At 44.5% G+C, this 24,721-nt stretch overlaps 1 protein-coding gene across 3 annotated transcripts in view; it reads left to right on the plus strand.

Moving 5' to 3' along the window:
- Positions 1-24,721, plus strand: part of TMEM266 (transmembrane protein 266) — an 83,709-nt gene that overhangs the window by 22,336 nt on the left and 36,652 nt on the right. For 2 of the 3 annotated variants that reach the window (XM_033071016.2, XM_033071019.2), the window contains exons 2-7: positions 66-144; positions 1,332-1,433; positions 2,379-2,484; positions 4,292-4,480; positions 16,757-16,911; positions 21,459-21,532. In XM_033071016.2, the coding sequence (XP_032926907.1) occupies positions 2,471-2,484; positions 4,292-4,480; positions 16,757-16,911; positions 21,459-21,532 (432 nt within the window). In that variant the 5' untranslated portion in view covers positions 66-144; positions 1,332-1,433; positions 2,379-2,470. The remainder of the gene's footprint in view (positions 1-65; positions 145-1,331; positions 1,434-2,378; positions 2,485-4,291; positions 4,481-16,756; positions 16,912-21,458; positions 21,533-24,721) is intronic. The other variant, XM_033071017.2, reaches the window with a different exon arrangement.

A 24,721-nucleotide genomic window follows, 5' to 3' on the forward strand; every position in this document is an offset into this window, starting at 1 on the left:
CGTTAGACCAGCTCACACAATCATTTTCCCCGCGATTACTCACGTTTTGCCCCTTTTTGTTCCAGGAGGGTTGCAGTGAGTCCTTGGGAGAGCCGAGTCTCCGCCTCTGGCTCCGGGTGTCCCGGCGCTGCTCGTCCCAGCCCGGTGAGCTCCTTGTGGCATGGTGGCGATCCCTGCGGTGCCAGCTGGACTCTGCTCCCTGCCCAGGAGCTGCTGCCAGCGCTGCCCTGCTGCCAGCGGCTCCTTCGGGCCCGCCTGAGCAAACTTCACCTGCAGGGCTGCCAGCCGCAGCAGGAGCGAGCTGGCCTGGCTTGGTGCTGCTGCCGCTGTAAGAGTCCTGCTGAGCTGCACAGCACACTTCTGTGTCACTGCAAATCCACTTCCAGCTCTGGGAAAGCAAGAGACTGTTCTGCAGGGACAGATATTTCGTATTTGGGTCCTGGCCTGTTCCCTAGAATCTTAGGATAAGATTTCTTAAAGTCTAGGTGTATGGTTTTTGTCACTGCTTTGTTTTCCAATCCCACCCTTTGGGAGTGAGGTTGGGGTTACCAGCCCTGTGCTGTCTCCCAATAAGTGGTGAGGTTTTACTGGATTAAGAAGCTTCCGTGTGTACATTTGCTGTCTGTCCTCTAAGGCCAGTTTCCATCAATCTTATTCCCATTTCCTAAATCAGCTGTATCCCATGTACTTTCTGTTCTCCAGGCCTGCAAAAGCAGAGCAGGATTTTCAGTTTTCTCAGTCTCACAGGACAGGTGCACAGTACCTTGTGCCTTGGCCATTTTCTCATGCTGAGTGCTTAGTACAACTGATTTGGGTAAAATTTTTCATTCAAAATTGTTTGGGGTTGTTTTGTGTTGTGAAAATGTCAACTGAAAATTAGATGTTAGGGAGCTAATATAGCAAAACAAGTCTGAGTCTTTTATTTTTGTTGTGCTGGTAGGTGCAGCAATTGCTATCAGAAACCTCTGTGTGATTGAAATACTCGTAATTTTAGGCAAATGTTTTAGTGTTTTGCTCCCTTAGGGATAGAGTAAATAAAATAATTCAAGACATACAAAGGCCGGGGAATAGACTCCCATTGATACTTGAATGGATGTCAAATCAAGTTTCTGCTGTATTAGCAAAGCTTTATCTGAAAAACATTTGCTTCTTACTCTGTCTTTAGAAGTATTACAAGATTGTAAATAAATGGAGGGTGTGTGTCTTTCTAAAGTATGTGTAGTCTTCTGTTTTAAGGTTATCCTCTTCATATGAAATTAAATTGCTTTTGGCTGACTTACCTACATGAGGAGGTTGATCACAGTGTAGAACTTTTTTTCTTGCATACCCAGGCACGTTATCTGGAAAATGTGAAAATGCATTGGCTACGTTGTCCGTTTTTGTAAAATTACAGAACGTGAAATAAAGACTTGGAAAATGGCTCTACAAAAGATGTAAGTTCAATTTTATTTTTTTGTATGAAGTGATTGTTAAGCATCTTAATGTAGCTGCATTTGTATGTCTCCACTGTAAATACTTGACTGACAATTCAACCTGTAAGTGACTCTAGGGTAAAGTTTAGTGTAAGAGCATTTTTTGTGATCATTTGAGTTATTGTAAGTAATTCTAATCTCCCCATGTTTATTTCTGATGTTTAATCAAAATAAGAGTGTTTTTATGGTACTTTAAAAATTTTGTAGCATCTAATCTTCACAATAGCTTCACAAGGTCTCTCATGATTTTTAAGAGCTTTTATTTGTTGTGTGGTATTCCTTTTTCCTGCTTCCAAAGCCTACTGTGTATCAAGAGGTTTCATTCTCACACCTCTCTTCCTTTGCTCTGGTGGCCATGCATTGCAGGACAAGTGGAGGTTTTTCATTTTCTAAATGTGTTACTGCATTCTGTTGATCAAAATACTATCCTGATAACAGCCCATCTAGAACGTTTGACAACGTGATTTAATTCTTGGAAGAGACTTCCTAAGATAGCAAAGGGAGTCAGAAACAGTTCAAACTGCAAAATGGAGCACAAACCTCCAAACTTCATTGACATTAATGCTTATGTGTAGAAAGTATATAAAATAGAATTTATGCTCCTGAAGCCATGAGCTTTCTCTGAATCTTTCTCCGATCTTGGTTATTTTCTCAACAATCTAGTGGCTTAAAAGAAGACCTGTGTTCTTATGGAATTATGTATGTGTCTGTGTGTAAAAGTAAATGCACTGTAACTTCACAGCATCTAAAATACGGAGCAATTAACATGGAATAAAAGCACTTTGATAAAGAGTCATGGGGGGAATTAAACTATCAGACACATTTGCAGCATGACAGCAGAAGTGAGTGTAGCCCTTTGGATTTCTTTCAGCTGTGTTTTGGATAACCTTGTTTTGCTTCTCACAGAGACCTAATCTTGCAAGGCTAGAACTGTAATGCAGAGCAGCTGGATGTAGTTAAATACTGGAGCCACTGCTGCTTTGGTTGCATCCTCCAACATGACCAATCCTCAGTAAGTACCGTGTGATACAAATTGCTTCAAATGAAAGGGAACAGGCTGCTGCCTGGAGAGGAATGATGTGACTTCAGTAAGGTTTTGTGTTTGTCTAAAGAGTGTGAATTAGCAGAAAATACATGAATGATGCTGTAAGCGTGTCTGATGTGTTACTAACAGCACTGGCTGAAAACTAGCATGTTATGTTATTTTTCAGATCTGTTTATCTTTTTTTTTTTTCCCCCAACACCAAAGCTGTCTGCCAACACCAGTCTGTTTTTCTTTTCAATCCAGTCAGACTTTATCTGTCATCTAGTCTGTCTAAGAATACAGAAACTCAGTACTGTTGGGGGAGGGAAGGTTGTACCAACCTATTTCCTTTTTCTTTTATAATACTTGAAATTGGATCACTGTGTGCTCTTTCATGCAAAACTGAACCAGTTTGCACTTATAAAGGTAAATGTCCAGAGGATGGCACTAAAGGTGAAAATCAGAGAAAATTTTTCCTAAATTAGCTTTTACCTCTGAGTTTCTGATTTCAGGCTGTTTACAGGAGAATACAGTTCTATTGGAAATTAAAGAATCTCATTGCTTTCCATTATTAATTACACATGAATAAAATAAAGCTTTTAGGTTGTTCAAATAATACTTCCTTTTACTGCCTTTTTCTGCCACAGTATGACACAGCTGCAGCCTTTCCCTGCCAAATGCTCTACATATAACAGTGTTTTACTTTCTCGGGTAATTCTGGCAGCACTTAGCTCCTTTTAATTCAAGAATAATGTCTTCCATCTGAAGGAATGAGTCTAATGGTGAGACTCTGACCAATGGAAACTTTCAACCTAGAATTTTAGTTCCTTCACCCACATCCTTAAATGATGTCCTTATACAAGATATACCAGTTAAGTGGTCTTCTAAAGTAGTCTCTTATTTTCAGGGAAAATAAAGGAATTGCTAATCAGGTTGTTTAAATTGCTGGAAGATTTTAATAAGCTTCTTTAAAGTAAAATCAGCAATACAATTTTTGCAGTCAAATAACACAGGGTACTAAGATCTTTTTAACTATATCCCTATTAAAAAAAGAGAGTATCTTCACACCTACTTTAAGCTTGTGACAGTAGCCTGAGATTTCTTCCAGAGTTACCAGGCTCCCCTGAAGAAAGCTGGAGAAGTTTGTGCTTGCACTCCATTGGAATCAAACAGGGCAAGCAGCTTTACTGGGTGCTGCAAAGATCAGCCCTTGACATGCAAGCTGTGTCCCACAGGCAAGGCATCCTGTGCATGCTCTAATGGTAACAGATAGGATCCCTGCAGAAGCAGTGTCTTGTTTTATGTGGGACACATACTCATTGTATAGGCTGCAGTGGAAGGGAGGTCTAACTGCACCTTATATTAACAATTGCTTTGTGTATAATAGTGAAAAAGCCTAGCTGTTCATTGCTCACCAGTCTAACTCAGAAAGCGGGGAGTCTTTAGTTGGCATAGTTACCTGCCTTCTTTTTGTTTTGCATCAATATTTTCCTTTTGGGCTCATGCATTTTTTTCTCTGTTTGTTTATAACACAGCCATTTATATTTGGTGCTTCTGAAGCAGATTCAACAGAGTGAAATGTTGTTCTCCTTCGTGAGGTTTCTGTTGATCACAGTGAGCTCTACTAAAATTTGGAGAGATTTGATCTGCCTCTTTAATGACAACACCTCCTCCATGACCAGAGGCCTTCCAAGTTGCTGGCTCTTTAGGATTTTGTGAGGTTCTTGTCTCTAACTTCCTTTTACTTGCTCATTTATATTTTTTCTGTATATATGTGTATTTATTACGTTTTCAGGCCTGCAATTGAGGGTGGTGTTTCAGAAGTTGAGATCATTTCCCAGCAAGTAGAAGAAGAGGCCAAAAGCATTGCTCCTGTGCAGCTTGTTAATTTTGCTTATCGAGATCTGCCTTTAGCTGCCCTTGATCTGTCTGTCGCTGGGTCCCAGCTTTTGTCAAATTTGGATGAGGAATACCAAAGAGAAGGGTAAGTACAAAGGGCAGATTTTTGTTGTGTAGTTTTAGGTTACAGGAATTTCATGGCCTGTAAAGCAGGAAACCTTAAGCTGGAGAAGTGCAACCTGTTGTCCTTAAACTCAGTAAAATCATTGTCATGGGATGGAGGAGACCTTTTCTAATATCAGCTAATCTGGGCTGGTTAAGGGCTGTTTATTGTTTTAAGTGGTTCATAGCTACTATTTGACTACAGTGTGGAAGCTTTATGTCAGGAAAAAAACAGATTAAATACGTGCCCTATCAGACAAGCAGAAAGGTCTGGTGAATGCTCTTGAGAAAGGTGTTTCAGGATGACCAGAGTTGGTCACACCAGGCTGGTGTGATTCTTATACAGAACTGTGCATCTCCTGACTGAGAGGTAATATCTGCTACTGCTGATTACAGGGCAGACAGTGTACTTGTCTCCCAGGAATTTGAATTGTGTAGTTTGTTAATGTGAGATTATTGTCTTTGATAATGTAGACAGCATATACATACTGCTCCTGTTTGCACGTAATGGTGGTTCCAGGTTTATTGCAATAAAAGATCTTAATCAGTTCATAGCATCTGCCCAAACATAGCCCAGTATCAGATTATGTAGCAGTGGTGTCCTACAGGACGTTAGAAGTCATCCTTATGCCTGGTTCAGGCTTGAAGTGGGCTGTAGGTGGACTGCTGCACTAAATTCTTTATGAAAGATTTGGGTCAGCTGGAGAGAATCCAGAGGAAGGCAGGGAGAATGATTAGAGGCTCAGAAAACCTGCCGTGGACTACTGATTGAAATAACTGTTTCACATGAACAAGAGACTTTGAGGGGAGCTTCTAAGAGACTTCAGTGAGAAAGGGAACAGCCTGTTACTGATCTCCGTGATGTTTAGGATGAGAAGTAAAAAGCCTGAATTGCAACAGAGAGCAGTGAGGGCAGCAGAGTGCAGGGGTAGAGTGCTGGTATGTTTGGGAAGGAGGGGAATAGAGGTACAGTTGCTGGATGTCTTCAGGAAGATGCATCTGTCAGCAATGAGAGCACAGTATTTAACATCCCTCAGGATAGAGATAGGCTGAGTGCTGGTGCCTGCCCTGCCTGGGTGTGTGTGTGCCTGCTGCTCTGCCCTGGGTGTGTGTGTGCCTGCTGCCCTGCCCTGGGTGTGTGTGTGCCTGCTGCCCTGCCCTGGGTGTGTGTGCCTGCTGCCCTGCCCTGGGTGTGTGTGTGCCTGCTGCCCTGCCCTGGGTGTGTGTGTGCCTGCTGCCCTGCCCTGGGTGTGTGTGTGCCTGCTGCCCTGCCCTGGGTGTGTGTGTGCCTGCTGCCCTGCCCTGGGTGTGTGTGTGCCTGCTGCCCTGCCCTGGGTGTGTGTGTGCCTGCTGCCCTGCCCTGGGTGTGTGTGTGCCTGCTGCCCTGCCCTGGGTGTGTGTGTGCCTGCTGCCCTGACCTGGGTGTGTGTGTGCCTGCTGCCCTGCCGTGGGTGTGTGTGTGCCTGCTGCCCTGCCCTGGGTGTGTGTGCCTGCTGCCCTGCCCTGAGTGTGTGTGTGCCTGCTGCCCTGCCCTGGGTGTGTGTGTGCCTGCTGCCCTGCCCTGGGTGTGTGTGTGTGCCTGCTGCCCTGCCCTGGGTGTGTGTGTGTGCCTGCTGCCCTGCCCTGGGTGTGTGTGTGTGCCTGCTGCCCTGCCCTGGGTGTGTGTGTGCCTGCTGCCCTGCCCTGGGTGTGTGTGTGCCTGCTGCCCTGGGCATGTGTGCCTGCTGCCCTGACCTGGGTGTGTGTGTGCCTGCTGCCCTGCCGTGGGTGTGTGTGTGCCTGCTGCCCTGCCCTGGGTGTGTGTGCCTTCTGCCCTGCCCTGGGTGTGTGTGTGCCTGCTGCCCTGCCCTGGGTGTGTGTGTGCCTGCTGCCCTGCCCTGGGTGTGTGTGTGTGCCTGCTGCCCTGCCCTGGGTGTGTGTGTGTGCCTGCTGCCCTGCCCTGGGTGTGTGTGTGTGCCTGCTGCCCTGCCCTGGGTGTGTGTGTGTGCCTGCTGCCCTGCCCTGGGTGTGTGTGCCTGCTGCCGTGCCCTGGGTGTGTGTGTGCCTGCTGCCTGCCCTGGCTGTGTGTGCCTGCTGCCCTGGTTGTGTGTGTGTGCCTGCTGCCCTGGGTGTGTGTGCCTGCTGCCCTGCCCTGGGTGTGTGTGTGCCTGCTGCCCTGCCCTGGTTGTGTGTGTGTGCCTGCTGCCCTGGGTGTGTGTGCCTGCTGCCCTGCCCTGGGTGTGTGTGTGCCTGCTGCCCTGCCCTGGGTGTGTGTGTGCCTGCTGCCCTGGGTGTGTGTGTGCCTGCTGCCCTGCCCTGGGTGTGTGTGTGCCTGCTGCCCTGCCCTGGGTGTGTGTGTGCCTGCTGCCCTGCCGTGGGTGTGTGTGTGCCTGCTGCCCTGCCGTGGGTGTGTGTGTGCCTGCTGCCCTGCCGTGGGGGTGTGTGTGCCTGCTGCCCTGCCGTGGGTGTGTGTGTGCCTGCTGCCCTGCCCTGGGCGTCTGCCTGCCCTGGGTGTCCCGCTGAGCACAGGCTGCTCCTCTGTCAGAGAGATCCAGGGGGTGCACTGCCTGGTCAGTCATGTAGGATGCTCACTGCTGAAGATTTTCAAAGGCTTTATACAAGCCTCACTTTCCTAACAACTCAGTGTGTTTTAATCTGTGCTCTCTAATTAGCTTGTTCTCAGCTCAGCAGGTATTCTGGGTGGTGCTCAGGAAGCAAGAGGTGGGTAAGGTTCTTGCCTTTAATTTCTTTCCAAATTGGACTTTATGAGACTTCTCCAAAAAGTTGTTACTCCAAAGAAGGGGAAATACATTTCGAGTAGGTTATATAAGTACGGTACAGCTGTAACATAAAATACCCTGCATAGCAAATGAGGCACTTGAAAATTAATTTGAGTATGCAGGTGTAACCCTCAGGCTATTTTGGTGCTGAGTCAATACCAGTTTAGTTCAAATATGCATTTTTATAGATTTTTATGATCTGAAACTCAGTTCTTCACTGTGGCAAAGGGCACAGGTCTCTTATTGTAACTATTTGAGCAGCTCTGCGGTCTTAAGCATGGAAATAGGCTTGTCATTCTTTTCCTCAGCAGAGATCTTCCCCTTCACTCACACTTCTTTTGTGGCTTTGTCAGTCTGAATGGAAATAAGCAGGTGCCCTCCACACCTCCCTCCCAGCTGTAGAGAACATTCTCTGAAGAAAGTTCAGTGTTTTAAGTTTGGACATCCCAATGCATTTGGGCTGTTTTCAGCTGCCTTGTGAGAGTGGTGGCTTCTTCCTTTTGGAAGCATCCATGACAACTGATGCCTTGAGAAATTTAGGAGCAGAGCTGGGCTTCAGAAGCCCAGCAGCAAAGTAAGATTCTGTCCCTGTGCCACTTCCTGGCTTGGTGGGGAATATGTCTGGTTTTGTGGACGTGGTGTCACTTCTTTCCCATGGCCTTGTTAATTTGACTGGCTTCAGAGTGAGAGGCAGGAAAGGTGGGTCAGATCAGTCTGGCACAGGAACTGGCAGCCACATCTCCTTAAGGGGAAAGAGGGGATGTGGGGAGGGCAGCAGAGGAGGTGGCAGAAAATGGCAAGGACCCCTGCAGTTTCTACCAGCATCCATCTTTGTGCCTGAGGCTCTCTCTGGTACCCCAGTGCTGCTGTGCAGAGTGCAGAGAGTAAAAGATTCCCTTCCCTGAATGTCTGCCTTTTTTTGCAGACTCCATGTGTTACCATCTACATGCATTTCCCAGAGAATGGCAGGAGGTGCAGGTGCCAGCCTGCATGGAGCTGCATGTGTTCTGTGTGATATTCCAGATCTGCAGCTGACCTAGGCAGGCTGGAGCTGTTCTCACTGCAGGGCTCTGGCACGTGCCTGTGCTTGGACAAGGCTGGTGCTTGGTACAAGCTGCATATCTTCACAGCCTTGGTGGGTGACACAATTGTCCACACTCAGGAGTTCCTGGTTGCTCTGGGCATTCACCAGTATGTCTCCATTTCCTTACATGGAAAAGAAAGAGAGAAATCAGACCAGAGATGAACGAGAGGGCAAGAAAGGAGCCCTCTGATTTAGTGATTTAGTTGTGTGCACCCCAGTGTTTCTCTTAATAAAGCTGATATGAATAGTTGATCAGGAATAGGTGGGTCATAAACCCTCGTTGTATGCCTGGAAACACTCAGATGGCATCACACTAGATACCCCTCCCCCAAGGAAAGAAAGAAATGAGAATGAAAAGGAAAAAGTAATGAAGTTATGGTCTATCTTTAACTTGTTATACAGACTATATGTAGGCTGACATTCCTGTGGCTTTATTACTGGAATAAAAGTCTTACTTTGTGCAGTTTGATATGAAGCTCTTTGCCTTTTCATATCAAATTCTCGGGGCAGTGGGTTCCTGTCGGTGTTGTTAAAGGAGTTTTGTGGACAGTTTGAGCTGGTTTTGTCAGACATTTAGATGACAATGCTGATCCCTGTGCTGAGCAACAAAGAAAGGACTGCAGGTTAGAGGCACATTAAGCCTGCCCCCGTGTACACCTGTAAGTAGTGAAAGGGTAATCAGGCAGGAAAAATCTTTCTGCTCTACCTGAAACCCTCAAACAAAACACAAAACGTTGTCCTGGAGAGGCTGTGGCTGCACTGAACTCAGTGTGCATGAGAAGAGTATGCCAGTTTTTCCTTAAGGAGGCTAATCACCCAGAAAGGTGAGATGACTTTTAAATGCTGCCATTGCTTTAAGTGCCACTCTTAGTTTCTTTTTTTTTTTTCTGATCAAGTACTCTGTTTTTCAAAAAACAGTTTCTCTTCTGCTTTTTTTTTTGCATCAAGTTCCATATAAGTGATGGAGAATAGCAGAAAAACTGACAACATGCAAAAAGTAATACATGGATAAGGAAAAGCTCTCCTTCCTAGATTTTCTGTAAGTTCCAGTTAACAGGTATCAATCACAATAAATTATAAAAAAAATACACAGATGGTTGCACTGCAGGGTGTATTTTAGTGCGTGAATATGCAGATAGACAATGAACCGCTCTCTTGGTAAAGATGAGCCTTTATTGGGGTTGAGAAACAAGTGGGGAGAGATGTACACCAATTTCTCAATTTTGTCTTGTATTTGTTTTAAATTGCAGGTCTTGTTAAACATTTGAAACACGAAAGTGTATTCAAATACTGTGTTTTGCATCAAAAACTGTGAAGTTTGTGAGTTCACACAGTTAATGGGACTCATTTGACATTAGCTGTAAATAGTCATGCTGTTGTAATTTAATAATTTATTATCATCTGTTCATAGTCTTAGATTTGTTTGGTCACGACTAGAAAGTGCATTAAACAGTGGGAATATCAGGAAGAAAAGAAAACCGTAAGGAGAGAGAGAGGAAGGAAGGGAAACTAAACTGAACAGAGATTTACAGAGGTGCAGAAATTAACACAGAGAAGAGTTGTGAGCTCTCATTTTAAACTGGTTGCAAGACTTTACTGGTGAATGTATTCACCCATCCTGGGAAAAAAAGATGTTTGTTCTTTCAATCTTGTGCAATTGTACCAAGTAGGTGCCATTATTTTGCTTTTCAGATATTACTTCGATTTTTTTGAGGTATTTTACTTGTGCTTTCTAGAAATCTTAAGGTACTTTATCTAAAAAAACTTGACTAGATAGAGTTCTCACATTTCTCTAGTTTTCTACTTTTCTTGTCTTTATCTGGTAGCATAATGAAAAATAGTCCATTTTCTGAAAAGTTCTGTGCACCTCTGCAGGTCTTGAAAGGTGAAAAATGAGGTCCAAGCCCAAGATGAAGTGCAAAGGTTTTGCAGGGTAGTGAGCAGGCTCCTATTTACAGATTGAGTTGTAATTTAGTTTTAGCTGCCAGTCCTAGTCTGAATTCAGAAAGATGGTGCAAACTCCTAACATGAGGATGCAGGGAATGAGGCTGTAGTGCTGATCTGTTCTTTGTGCAGTACTTCATCACTGCTACTTTCGGTGCTGTGGTCCAACACAGAGCTGCACTGCAGCAGAAAGGAGCATCCAGCTCAACAGAACCCCTGAGCTCTTCAGGAGAGAAAATAGGGAATTTGGTGCTATGTTACAGAGGTGGTCAGTTATTTAGAAATTGCTGTTTCTGTACACAGCCTTTAAAGTGTTTACCTTGGTAAATGTTGTTTTCCAGAGTACAGTAATTTCATGAATACAAGCCGCACTGATTATAAGCTGCATGTCCGGGTGTCGGCAACATTTCGTTCTTTGTCCATAAATAAGGCACACTGGATTATAAACCGCACTTTCGCTCGCAGCGAGAATCCCCGTGCAACTTTCACAAAGTTACCAATTAGTAGCAGAATCCCGGATGGTGGGGTTTACTGGCTTGGCTTGGGGCCGTGTGGGCTCGGCCCGCTCGGGGCTGCTGACGGGGCCGAGTGAGCCAGCTCAGTGCTGCCACTCGACGGGGCTGCTTGGGGCCGACCGCCGCTGCCGGACTCACTCGCCCCTGTCTGCACTGCTGGCGTCGGGCGGGCCGGCCCTGGCTGGCGCTGCCGGTCCTGCTGCTTCTATGTTTGCTCACCCTGACCCGGGGCCTGGTGCTGCCAGCCCCGCCCCTGCTGGGTGGGCTGGCCCTGGCCCACCACTGCCAGTCCCACCACCACTGCGTTCGCTCTGCTGAGCCCCCACCGCATCCACTCCCCCCTGCCCGGGACTGCCCGCCCGACCCCCCGCCGCATCCGCTCCCCCTGCCCGGGGCTGCCCACCTGGCCCCCGCCATGTTCACTCCCCCCGGCCCAGGGCTGCCCGCCTGGCCCCCGCCATGTTCGCTCCCCACGACCCGGGGCTGCCCTGCCAAGGCCAGGTGGGCTCGGCTCGACTTGGGGCTGCTGCCGACTCGCATTTCTGGTTGGCAGATTTCAGAATTTTTTTTCACATATTAGCCACTCCAGGTTACAAACCGCACTTCCGGGTTGAGACCAAAACTTTAGTCAAAATGGTGCAGCTTATGTTCATGAAATTACTGTACTCATTACTCTGTTTACCCCAGTACCTCAGTGCTTGGAGTGTGCCTTCCCCCGTATCTTATATCAATTGGGAGAGAAAGCAGTACTGGAAACAAGACAAAGAATTCATTTTCTAGCTCAGTGATTTTAAGAGTTTTTCAGTTTGGACATATTTCTGTATTTTTCCAACAGAACTTAACTTTTCCCAGGTAGTTTTTGAGGATAGAAATGTAACATTTGTAGCCCACAGATCACTGTTTGCAAAGCTCTTTATTAGACACTGGAAATGACATGAGTCTACTTTGTCTGGCTTGACACTGGAATTCATTGTCTGAATTGGGGAAGATATGGCTTGGGGCAAAAATTGAAGTATGGATAAGCCGTAGGACAAAGGGGAAATGTAGAAAAGAGGAATATCTGTCTGGAAGGCAGGCCTGTAAAAAAAAAAACAACTAAATGCTGGGCAGCAGTGTAAAAGCAAATCAGATCTTAGGATTGCTTAGGAAAAGGAGCAGAGAATAAAAGAGAGGCTGTATCCAGGTTTTGCCCACATCTTGAACACAAGTGCAGGTCTGATCCTGTCAGAAAGGAGATGGCAGATAGGTAAGAACTGGAAAAGAATCAAAGCAAAACAGTGATCAAAGATGTGATGCATCTTCCATTGGAGATTGCTGTGTAAACTGGGACTGCAGTCTGGAAAACGGCAGGTTGACTGAGGTTTGACTGATATTACAAAGTCTGTGACACAGAGTGGTTAAAATAGGTTTGATACCCACACACCCCCTCCCAGTACAGTCTCTAAGGCACATTGATAGATTAAGGCCCAGTTCCAAAGAAACAAAAGAGTTCGCTCTCGGCACAAAGGGCAGTAGATGCCTGAAACTGCTTTCTGAAGGATGTGTGCATGAGAGTAGCTTATCCCCACAAGGGGAGTTGGACAAGTTTGTGGAAGAGAAATTCATTGAAGGTTACTAAGTGCAACCTGAGAAAACACGTGTCTCAGGAAGTGACCAGATGGAAAAGGGTTGGATGAGAATATTCAGGGGAAGGATTTATGTTTGCTCTGTTCTTAAGTCATCTTGAGACATGTGCTCATGACCTCAGTTGGAGACAGGATGCCAGACCTTTGTTCAGTATGTTCTAGTATGGCTGTTCTTACATTTCTTAAAGGAGTTTTTGAGGCTGATGTTACGTTGCACTAAAGATTTTAGCTTAAAAAGAAGAAACCTAACAAGCCATTTTCTAGTGAGAGGAGTAAAAGGCCTGGTAATTACAGGATGTCTGTGAGCAAATGGTGTGATATACACCTCTAAAGAAAGCACAAATGATCCTGAAAAGCTTCAAGTACTTCAAATGGAGCTGGGAAGCATTCATGTAATTAATTAAGCCTATTTTAAATATTATCTACCGCTCCAGTTGTCTCTATTCATGTGCAGAAGAGGCTGCTAGGATTGTTACAGAAACTGAGGGTCTGTTCTTCAAAAAGCATGGGCTTTAATTGAATTGCGCATGTGGCTGCCATTGCTGTTTATAGTGCATCATGGACAAAATGCCAGCCAGGGAAAAGACCTAATCAAGCTGAAGAGTAATACTGGCACAAGAATGAGTATGTATAAACTGGCCATGGGTCAGTTTGGGGAGAAAAAGGGAGAATCTCTCCTCCTGTTTGAGCAGCAGAGTTTTGCAGGATTCTGCCAAGAAGTGCCATGGGGTTTGAAATAGTCCAGGTTTTAGGGGGAAGAGAGATGAGAGCATTGTCAATAGCTGAAGTTTTGTAGTTAAACCAAGCCTGTAGAAGTCCAGACAAGGTGCAGAACTGTGTGTGTTCCTTGGCCTGCAGCTGCTCTCTGCAGCCTGCTGGGAGGCTCTGCTGTCTCTGTTGGCTCAACCAGGTTTTCTATTGTTATTTAGCCTGTCACTTCCTGAGCATGGCCTTTCTGCTCCTTCAGATAGCAATTTGGATGCCATCCATCCTTCTGTTTTCTGATCAGAACCATCTTGTGAGGTGCAAACACTCACTGTTTAGCCAAAAGAAAGGAGAAAAAAAGACAGGGTAAGGTATAATGCAGATTTTGGGGTATTTGTTTACAAGACCAGAAAATAGAAACAGTGACAGCTGTTAACAGCTTGAAAAAACTGTTTGTGGTGGTTCCTTACCAGATAAATATGTTCAACCTTTCCCAGTTTTGCCTTATGTTCTTTTTTTTCCAAGCTGTTTATTAGTAAGATTAACAGGATGATGGCAGATTGGTTTTGCACAAAGCCATGTGTGAAAGTGTCTTTTAAAAAAGTTACCCCTGGTAAAATTCCACTGAATACATTTTAATGTCTTAGAACAAAGTGTCAGTGTCACCAACAGTTGAAAATTTCCTGTGCTAATACATTTATTTATTTAATCCAGGCTTTACAAGAAAGGTAAATGATACTTCTGTTTTAGGGACAAAGTATCTGAAATACCTGATAAACCTGTTTGAAGTCATGCAGGAAAGTTTTCCAAAGTCACACTTGTCTGTGAATTCAAGCAAACACATCAGGACACCAACAGAATGTGTGCTTATTCTCTGAACAGAATAGGGGACTTTTTTACTAGTTTGTGAGATTTGTGGGGTTTTTTGTTTGGTTTGGGAATTTTTGTCTGCAGTGAGGGAAGAAGGTCTTTTACTTGTCTACAGTTAGTATGAAATCTCTTCCTAAATTTATGAGCTGTGTAAGTTACATTTTGGATTTTTGAAAATTCTGTGTAACTGAATTTCTAATCTGAGCTTAAAATTTTAAGTGTAGTTTTGCAGTGTCTCAGGTGAAATGGTCAAATTGCGAAGGTAAGTTCAAACTCACACTAATTCTGGTTAGGGGTTTGTTTTTCTCCAAAACCAGATTTCTCATCTCAATAGGTGAGCCTTTGCACATCAGCAAGGAGGGAGGGAGAGGAACACTACTCTGCTCAAACAAGTTCCAGGGTTACGGAGGTGAGATTTGTGTGTGTTAGGAGTCAGGGTTTTTGCTGAAGAGCTGAAGGTGCTTCTCCAGTGCTTAAATTTCAAATTCTTTTGTGTCTTTGAAATCAATGTATATATTTGATATACATCTTATATATATCATATATATGAGTGTGGTACATGTGGAAATGTGCACATGAGCTGCACTTGACCTCTTAAGCTGATTGATTTTTCAATTGTAAATTGGTAGTTTCATTCAGAAGCTTTTTAGAATTGCTGTTAATTAATATTGAGTAATAATACTGAGCAGTCAGAATAATACCATGTTGTTTAGGACTCTATAAGTAATTAACAACTTGAGTAATAATTAGCATGGTTATATGTATTGTATGCCAAGTAGTACAGCCGGTTTATTCTTACTGGTATATTTGGTGTATTTGAAAATCATGACTATGCAGAGCTCTTAGAGACAGGTACGTGGGCCCTCTACTGATGATTCTGTGCATAGGAAAAGCCGCCCTGCAATGTTAAAATACGGGCATAGTGGGTCTTTTGGAAAAGAGAAATGTAAGCAGAGACTAGAACTAAAGCCTGTTCTGTTCAAACAGAGCCATCCTCCCTCATGGTTTTTAGAAATATTTAAAAAAACTCCAAATTCATAGTTGCATTAAAAACAAGTTCCTGTTTTGAGATGATGTAAAATAAAATCAGTTAAAAGATCAAGTTGGCAAAAAGACCCTATCTCTGACCTTTTTCTGGCCTTATGTTTTAACACAACCTATTTGAAGTCTCATGCATTCTGTATTCAGGCTGGAACCATAACAAAGTTTAACCTAAGGACAAGTTGCTGATAGTAACACTTGTCAAATCTTCTCTGAAGCTTTGAGAGTCAATTGAGGAGGTCTTTTACAGTCAGGCAATCAGGCAATCTGACTACAAGTGCTGTTGATATGCTTAATTCTGAGGAGCTGCTCAAAAGTGGAACCTCTGAGCACTGCTTGGCATTGCTTTCTCCCTCATTTGTGAGTATGTCAGAACATTTTGTGATGTTTTTCCGAGTGTTTGATTATAGTGTGAGTTAGTGAGTCTAGAGCTGTTTATTAGGAATTGATCAGTATCACCATATCTTCTTGTACATCACTGCTTTCTGTGTAGTGGTATTTTAGTCAGACAGTGGCATTACTGCACCACACTTGTAGCTTTTTAAACCCTGGTTAATAAATCATGTCAGCTTTCATTACCTAATGTGTATTTACAGTGCTTTGAGAATCTGAAGTGTCAGGCAGCCATCTCATCCAAACTTTCTGAGGTGAGCCAGTACAGGAGCCTTGCAGAACACTGAGATGAGAAATGATGTGCTACTGCATCAAAGGATACTGAGAGGGAGGAGTTAGGCGATGAGCAGTATCAGGATTGTCTCTATGCTTCCAAAGTCCTTGCTGCTGTTATCCCTATTACCAATACTCCTAAGAAAAAAAAAATACATTTTTAGCAACCCTCTTGTAAATGTGTATCTGCATTAGCACAATACTAGTGCAACGTATGCTGCTTCATCAGCTTCACTCCAGAGCTCTGGTCCTCAGAACTCAACCTCCTCACAACTTCCTGCGTCCTGCCTAAACCTTCTTTTTCCTCTGAAAAAGGGTGACCTCATCCAAACCAGCTTTGGGAGTGGTCCCTGGTGCATGCTGTCCCCCAAACTCTGGCAAGGTAATTCTTGGCCTGATCCACAAACAGATTGATGAGAGTTGGACAAATAGGCAAGGAGAGAGCCTTGGCCAGAGGCTTGACACTTTGCCAGGCTGCGTACCTTTGCACTGTGAAGTGTAGCTGTGGAGTCACTGAGCTACACTTGTTCTCCAGATTCCTGTTGTTCTTTTCCATGATGTCGTGGATGGATTGTTGCACCCTAAATTTGGCAGCCCATGTAAGATCTGTCTCATACTAGAGCAGGAGTAAAGGTGCATGACCAGAAAATTCAGTAGCAAAGAAATTATTTTTAAAGAGTCATTAGCTTCTGCTGTGCCTTGGTACTCACTAATAAATGAATGCAGCATGTATGTCAAGAGCACATGAGAACTGTGAGACAGGAGGAGAGCAGAAAGGTGTATGTGGTAATTAGGGCTGCGTGACTCTACACTGAAGGCACTTGGACACCAGTACTCTCCAGAGCTGGGACATCCCAGGCTGAAGGTTTTGCTTACATTTCTCTGGGTAAAGAAACCAGTGAATGCGAACTTTGCAAAGTCTTTGTGCGTTATTACTGGGTGTCTCCATAACAGCAGAAGTTACAGTTTTGAGTTCACTACTCTTTAGCTCTTTTCCTTTTTCACTTCTTCTTTTCTTTTCTTGTTTTTTCCTTAATTTTATTTCCTTAGATCTAACTGGCTAAAACCGTGCTGTGGGAGACGAGCAACTGTGTGGCAGGTATTTTTGCTCAGTGCAAGTCTCAACAGTTTCCTGGTAGCCTGTGTAGTATTGGTGGTGATTCTTCTGACTCTGGAACTCCTAATAGATATAAAGCTTCTCCAGTGTGAGTAGGAGGATTTTGTTTTTTCTTTTAAATTTTTTTTCTCTTTTTCTTATTTTGTTGAAATAAAGGCTTAACTTGCTGGGAGGATTTCAAAGGGGGAGGATGCTGGGGATGTTTTTCCCTACCATTTAAATTATTACTAGGCTAGGTAAGAAATGTGTTCTTGTGGAACCTTGGTATAGTGGAGTCAGTGTCTTTTTCATTATTCTGACCAAAGCTAGGTCAGATAACAAATTCAGTAGGGGACAGATTTTCAAAGGATACAAGCAGAGATTGTACATGCAGAGATTCATGTGTGTTCTCATTAGTACTTGAAAAGCTTTGTCTTTTACAGACATGTTACATCTGCACAGGAGAAGAATCTGTGCATCATTAATCTCTGAAACCCATCACATGTAGATAGACAAAAAAAACCATACAAAAATAAATAGGGCACTTGGTGTTAACCTCTTATTAATTTACTTCTGCTCGAGTGGATGGGAATTGAAATTGTGCTCTGAAATGAGACAGATTTTCATTCTACTTTACTAACACACTGTGAGTCAATTAATAGCTTAAATGGAGTTTTGCTTTATCTGAATTCACTCTACACAGGTTCCACAATGGAAATTTTAATGCTGCTGTTTTACTTCTTAATTCATCTTTTTTTCCCTATTTTTCTTTTCTTCCATTCCACCATGGTTTTTCCGGGTTTTTTTGTTTTTTGTTTGTTTGGTTGTTTTTTTTTTATTTTTCCTTTTATGATACAAAGTTGACGTGACCACAGACAACACCTACGCTTTCCCCTAAGCTAAATATTGAGGAGCAGCCTCTAGTATCTCCATGCAATCTCAGATGTGTTGAAACGGCAGCTGGGGTTCAGACAATCCCATAAATGCAAGAGTTTATTGCATGGAAGAGTGTCTCGTGTCTCCTATGGCAACTTTAAACTGAGCAAACCAAATTTTTATTTGGTTGAAGTCCTTTTACTGTTGCAATTTATCAATTGATCGTAGTGGAGTAAAGATTCAGGTATTGCAGTTGTATTAAGATGACTTGAAGGGACTTCACTGATAATTGCAACCACTTGTTAAAGTCTGTAAGATGAATAAAGGACTGTGTGTCATTGCATGCTGTTGATCCCCATTCCCACCATCTGTTCATCCTGCATATGCTGCCAGGGCATGGCTGCTCTTTACAGCTGTTTCTGTCTCTGCTCTCTGGTCACTCACCAAATTTGGATGAGGAAGCTCAGGAGTTGCCACTTTCAAAAACATCAGGAGTGCTAATTGTGGGTATAGAGGTGTCATATCTTTCTGTTTATGTAGAGAAGCTTCACTTCCTGTAGAGACAAAGGGTTTTAAAGACTGCTGATTTCTCTGAGTTTCAGCAGTTTTGGTTACTCTCCTCTGGAAGCAGCCATTTTCTCACCATGTGTTTTCTGAAGACCCTTCTTTGCTTTAGGAATTCACTGCTCCCCTGTGTGTCTGGTGCATGTGCACTGCTGGAAGCTCTGCAGCTTACACCTTGTGCATGACCTGCAGGTGTTGGTGCAGCCAGGTGACTTCACTGTTCAGAGGTGGCCCCTGCTGGGTGGCTTTGCTCAGGACCCATTTGTGTTACTGATTTACATTTTAACCAATGAATCTTGCCATGAGGCTTTTTGCTTTGGCCAAGCTAGAATACCTTCTATCTTGTTTTGAATCAGATAAAGGCTCTCTTGGTGAGGCTGATCCAGGTTTGCCACTTGTGCCTTGTAAAGGATGTGTGTCACTTCTGTTGAGGTTTTGAAAAACCATTAGTCTGTAACTGTGTTTCTCAAAAATGTACAGTAAATTCACGAATACAAGCCACACGGAGTATAAACCGCATATCCGGTGTGTTGGCAACATTGATGTCTTTGTCAATAGATAAGCCGCACCCGGAATATTAGCCGCACTTTAGTTCGAAGCGAACTTTCACAAAGTCATCATTTAGTAACACAATCGCGGGATCGCCGGGGCTTACTGGCTTACTGCCGACCTCGGAAACATTGTTTCCAAGTGAAAAAAGACACACCCTTTATTTACAAGCCGAAAAAGACAGGAACAATAGTGTGGTCATTTTGCGAGCATTCCCAATGGATCCGCGTTGCCTTTAAACAGCCGCTCAGCCGCGCAGGCAGGCAGCTGAGCTCCGAGCGGAGCCACATCTCCATGCTGGCACAGGAGCGGCCGTTGTAGCCCTCGCAGCCCGGCGGGGGGAGCGGCCGTTGTAGCCCTCACAACCCGCGGGGGGAGCGGCCATTGTAGCCCTCGCAGCCCGCGGGGGGAGCGGCCGTTGTAGCCCTCGCAGCCTGGCAGGAGGAGCGGCCGTTGTAGCCCTCGCAGCCCGCGGGGGGAGCGGCCGTTGTAGCCCTCACGGCCCGTGGGGCAAGCGGCCCCGTTGTAGCCCTTGCAGCCCCGCGGGGCGAGCAGCCGTTGTAGCCCTCGCAGCCCGCGGGGGGAGCGGCCGTTGTAGCCCTCCCAGCCCGCGGGGGGAGCGGCCATTGTAGCCCTCGCAGCCCCACGGGGGGAGCGACCGTTGTAGCCCTCTCCCTGCGAGCCGAGCGGCCGTTCTACCCCTCTCCCTGCGGGGAGAGAGGCTCCCCCAGCCCTCTCCCTGCGAGCCCAGCCAGCCCCGTAGCCGCACAAGACTGAAAACACTTTAAAAAGTACAGAGAAATATCACACACTTTTATCGAACTGCCGAGGTAACTCACCCCGATAACAACCCCCGCCCCTCAGTAACGCCGCCATCCGCAGGCAGGCAATAAGCTGTTCTCTGATTGGTTCATCGTCGGAACAACGGGAAACCATGGATTTCAGACTGTTTTGGCTCGGGACTGGACCAGCACGATACTAGGTAAGGGCAGATATCACATTTTTGTCCATAGATTAGCCGCACCGGAATATTGGCCACATTTCCGGGTTTCCACCAAAATTTTAGTCTTCTTGCTGCGGCTTGTATTCGTGAAATTACTGTAATTACACTTTTAAAGGGTTCCTTATTCTTTATAAAACTGAGCAGTGCATTAGGACACCACCACTGCCAGTTTTGTCCATAATCTGTGCTGCAGACTGCAGTTACTTAGGAAGCCTCCCTTTATTGAAAGAAAACCAAACCAACGAACCAAAAAAAAAAACCCCAAAAACCACAACAAAAGAAACCTGATGTTTTCTTTGGCTGTCACATTTTTAGAGTACAGTTTTTCTCTCCTGCTTTCAGTGTAGTCTTTGGTGGCATGATGCAGTTCTCCCACAGACAAGGCTGTTGGTTTCGTAGGTGGACACCACATTTGGAAACTGTGGGATACACATATGAAAAGGTCAGAGACCTTTTAATGTGTTTTAGCACAAAACATATTCATACCAGGATTGGATACCCCGGAAAGCAAGGGACATGGAATAGGTGTTTTGTTTTAGGTCTTTGGTCTGTAATCAGGTTTTTAAAGTCTGTCTTCAGAGCTGCTCAGGTGAGCACTGAGAGCTGTGCAGAGCTCGCTCCAGTCTCGGCAGGATGGGTTCCATCCTACATTCCTGCTTGCTGTGTCTCTCTGTGTCGCTGGGGGGCAGCTGGAGCCCTGTGTGTGCATCCGAAGGCTTCTATTCTGCCCATTTGTTTCACCTTGAAGTTCCTCTGCTGCAGCTCAGCAAAGCTCTCATGAAGCCCCAGAAGAGCTGAGCAGGGGGAGTTCCAGTATTCAGTTTTATTTGTATCCGGATTTCTTCCTGCATCCTTCTCCTTCCCATACTAATGGATTCTGATTTTAAAATGAAATTGCCCATTCAGTGTGTGCCTGTATGTTCGTGGGCTGTAGTGCAGTGTGCCGCAGCCCTGCGCTCTGTGCTTGCCTTGCACAGTCCTTGTCTGACACTGCAGGACTGCACAGACTGCTCTGCTCTGGCTACTCTGGAAGTGGTACACTCACACATTCCCTGCAGGAAGGAGAGAATGTTTGCTCTTCATTCCCTTGGCCCAAACTTGGGAGCATGTGGGAGTAGGAGTCACTATCAGTTCAGTTAATGGACCCTGCCAACTTCCTGTATTTTTCTGTCAGCATGAAATGGATTTTGAAGCCCGTTTTGAGCACTAGTTTTTAAACACCTGTTCCAGACAAATACTGATCATCTGAGCTGAACTGTCAAAGGCTGAACACAAGGAGTAATGTGAGGGTAGCAGAGCATTCTGTTTCCTTGCTGAGTCCTAGATTTGGATTTTTAGTCACACATCTGGTACTAAAGCAGCCCATGGGGTGAGAACATGCAGTGGCAGAGCACCAGAGAGCTGAGCTGTGTCTGTCACCTCTTAGCAGCAGCAGGAGCTGTTCAGGCTCCAGTGCAGAGCTGCTGGTGTGGTGAAAGAGGCTGAGCAACTGGCAGGGCTGGAGTTCCATGTCCATTGCATCCCATCCTCTCTCTGGGTACTTCGATTGCAAAATCTAAGCAAGCAAGCTTTACCATGTGTAGCTTGTGGCAGTACTAATTATGCTAAACCTAAGTTGCACTCTGCTGCTCTAATGACCCTTCATTGTATTATGTTAATTGCAGTTTCAAGTGCTTCCCAGTTTGCAGGAGTAATTCACTGGATCAGCCTAGTCATCCTCTCTGTTTTCTTTTCAGAGGTATGTATAACCAAAGTCTTTGACCACATACACAACTGCAAAGTATTTTTATGTTGTCACTGGAATGAGCAAGAATTTTACAGTAGTTTGAAAGTAAATAATGTAGCGCAGTGTTTTTTAAGGAAAAAACAAGCAAAAGTGTACTGCTGCTGCCTGTACTTAGCAAACTAAAAAATGGTATTTAGCACTGTATGTCAGTTGCTTATAATTGATAAGGAAACATGGAAGGGAAGATACTGCCTTAGAAATTATAATTGGAAAGCTGCAGAAAGAAATAATAATTTCTGAATCTACAGACACTGGACAGGACAGTTTGATCCATTTGTTATCAGTGTCACTGGGAATAAAGGAGTAGGATTAAGATGAAGATGTGTTCTTCAAGAATAAAGGTCCATGGGAGTGTCGTACAAAAATATCTGTTTTAAGAATGGAGTTATCTTCTCTCCCAATTTATTAAGGGGGTTTATATATTCCAGGTTGCTACCTGTAGATTTAATCAGAGAATGAAACAAATGGTGAATTTCTTTGTCAAAATGTGTGTGAATGTATGTGCTGGAAAAGGCTCTAGTCATGATGTATCAAATGACCAAACTGGGATAATCTGCCTCTCTGAGCTTTCAGTTTTGTTCCAGAAAGAAGTCATTGGTGTTAGAGACATTTAGACTGCTCCTGAAATATTCCAAAATGCTTTTATTGCTATTTTTTAGGTTGTAATATGTTACTTGTCACAAAAAAAGTTTTATGTTTGTTAAGTTGGAGGACAGCTTGGACTTGAATGTTTTAAAATATTTTTTCTGGTTCCGTGGGAGAAAACATAATCCAGAGAGGTTTGTTAATGACTTCATTCTATAGGAAATTTAGATGGTTAGGAGGTGAAGGTTGCAAAAAACCAATCCTCAAAAAACAAAGCTGTGATACCTGCAAATGAATTAATTCTCATCATATGTGATTGGTAATTTCCATGGTGCTCCTAGTGAAATAGATGTATTTGGTATTTCTCAGCAGGGTTTTTAGCTGCTGTTGTCAGTGAGTGCTCTCTGAAAGGATTGTGGTGGCAGGCAGGGATCTCACACTGCTCTGCATCCCAGCCTTCTGCTGCACTCACACAGTCAGGTCCCATTGCTCTGACAATGCTGTTGGGCTTCAGGGTACGTTGAAGATGGCTGAAAACAATCTCTAAACAATGACATGAACTTGCAGTATTTCCTTTGTGAATTGCACATCCTAATTCCCAAAGACTCGGGTTTGCTAGATGGTGTCCATTCCCTTTAAAGAAATGCTTTCCCCTGCAGAATCTTTCCTGAGTGGGGATTAGCACCCTGGAGTTGCCTGTAATGCTGAACTTCCCAGCAGGATCAACCTGTAGCTGCTGCTGGCAGCATGGCCACCCTCACCTGACCCCTTTATTTCTGGAGCTGGTTTCACCAAAAGCCTGTCCTGTGCTGCTCAGCTCCCTGCTACTGGGCTGCAGCCTGCACTTGTGATTTCATTCCCTTGCAGTGCTCACTCCTGGGGCAGTGCTTTGCCCCTGAGTGCCCTGCTGCTCTTGGGCTGTTTGTGGCACTGCAGGCACATCCTCAGGCCAGGGCTCAGCTGGCTCTAGGAAGGAATTGGGACAGGATGAACTGGTTCAGAAGCATTTTGCAGGAAAAGAGTAATGAGTGTTTCACAGAGCCAAAACAGGTTCCTTGACTCACCATCTTCATTTTGGAGTCATGTTGGCTTTTCTCTCTTTATTAGGTATTTGGAGCTACTTTGTCTCCTTACTGTTCTAATTTTTTATAAACTTATCACTCACTTCATTGTCTGCTGCTGTCTTCCGAAGTAGCTTCCTCCGAGTAGCTATTTGATTATGGTTTGAATTCAGATCAAAGAACAATGAGGCCGCAAGACAACCAGGGTAAATTTTTGGGTATGGATTCATTTGGCAGCTCAGAGACAGAGGCGGCTCCACAGAGCAGCTGGATGTGCTTCAGAGACCACCAGTGTAGGAAAGAGTTCAGGTGTACCTTTAGTGCTAGGTTTGCTGGGGTTTGCCTTAGTTCATGTTGACTTGTGTCTTAAGAGAGGAAAAACAGAGGGTATAATTTTCTGTCATCCAAATATTTTTTTCCCCTAAGAGGTTAAAAAATATTGCAAATGGCTTTTTTTTTTTCATCCATCTGAATTTTATTTACCCCTTTGCTCATTTCAGAGGATTTTTTTCCCCTCTGATTCCCATACCATGAGTCAGCTTTGGGATCATTTGTTGAGAAGGTCATGTGTTACAGTGAGATTCTGCAGTCTGTGGCTCTTCATGCCAGGATGGTATTCCAGAAATGGGCAGGTTTAATTAGGTTACCTGGATATAGCAGGCAACTGCTGAGGATCAATCAGTCCTTCAGTCATTGTGTTTCGACTCAAAACAAGGATTCAAGGTTTCTGGTGTTCAAAAAAAGTTGTTTCCATAGCAAGTATCCTGTTGTAAGTTTATCCTGTAATTTGTTCCCATTAGTTGTAAATATGGGTACACAGTTCTTCAGGAAGGCCTCAGCTTGAAGAACAACCAAAGTTATACAAGATTTGATAAGACCCATACAACTTTCAGCACAAATCAGAATGTTTTGGAAGAACATGACTGATTAAAGGTGGTGCTCTCAAAGCATTGCAAGTGATTGCAGTGGAGTTGAAGTTATACAGGCACTGGCTTTCTGCTTGGTCAAAATGAGGGGGCTAAACCTGCCAGCAGCTGGCAAATGCCACCAGAACAGCTGCCAGCAGAGCTGAGTAGTTGCTCTCACAGCATCTTGCTGCTTCCCTAGGCTTGTCTTACAGCCATAAGCTTTAAGGCACTTTGCTCATTTTATACTCTCAGTCACTGTCTGACTTTCCAGCATTAAAATAACCCATATTCAAGTGAAGTGCACATCAGCTTTGTTTGCTTTTTTCCAAGTATTTGAGCAGGATTTACTAGTGTGATGATTGTCTCTGTTTACATACATCACTATGATTTGTCTGTGCACCAAATGTTACCCAGAGTTCAGACAGAAGAGAAGACAGAGGTGCTGGGGTGAAATCCCAGTATCAGCAGCAAGGCAAGGCCGGGCTTGCACCCTCTCAAGAGGGCAAATTCAGCCTTGGTGTTAGTTGGCTGAGAAAAGGGAGATGGGGAACGTCCCAGGGTTTGGTAAGTGGGTTGAAGTCTACTCT

The sequence above is a fragment of the Catharus ustulatus genome, chromosome 12 (assembly GCF_009819885.2).
Source record: "Catharus ustulatus isolate bCatUst1 chromosome 12, bCatUst1.pri.v2, whole genome shotgun sequence".
Lineage (NCBI taxonomy): Eukaryota > Metazoa > Chordata > Aves > Passeriformes > Turdidae > Catharus > Catharus ustulatus.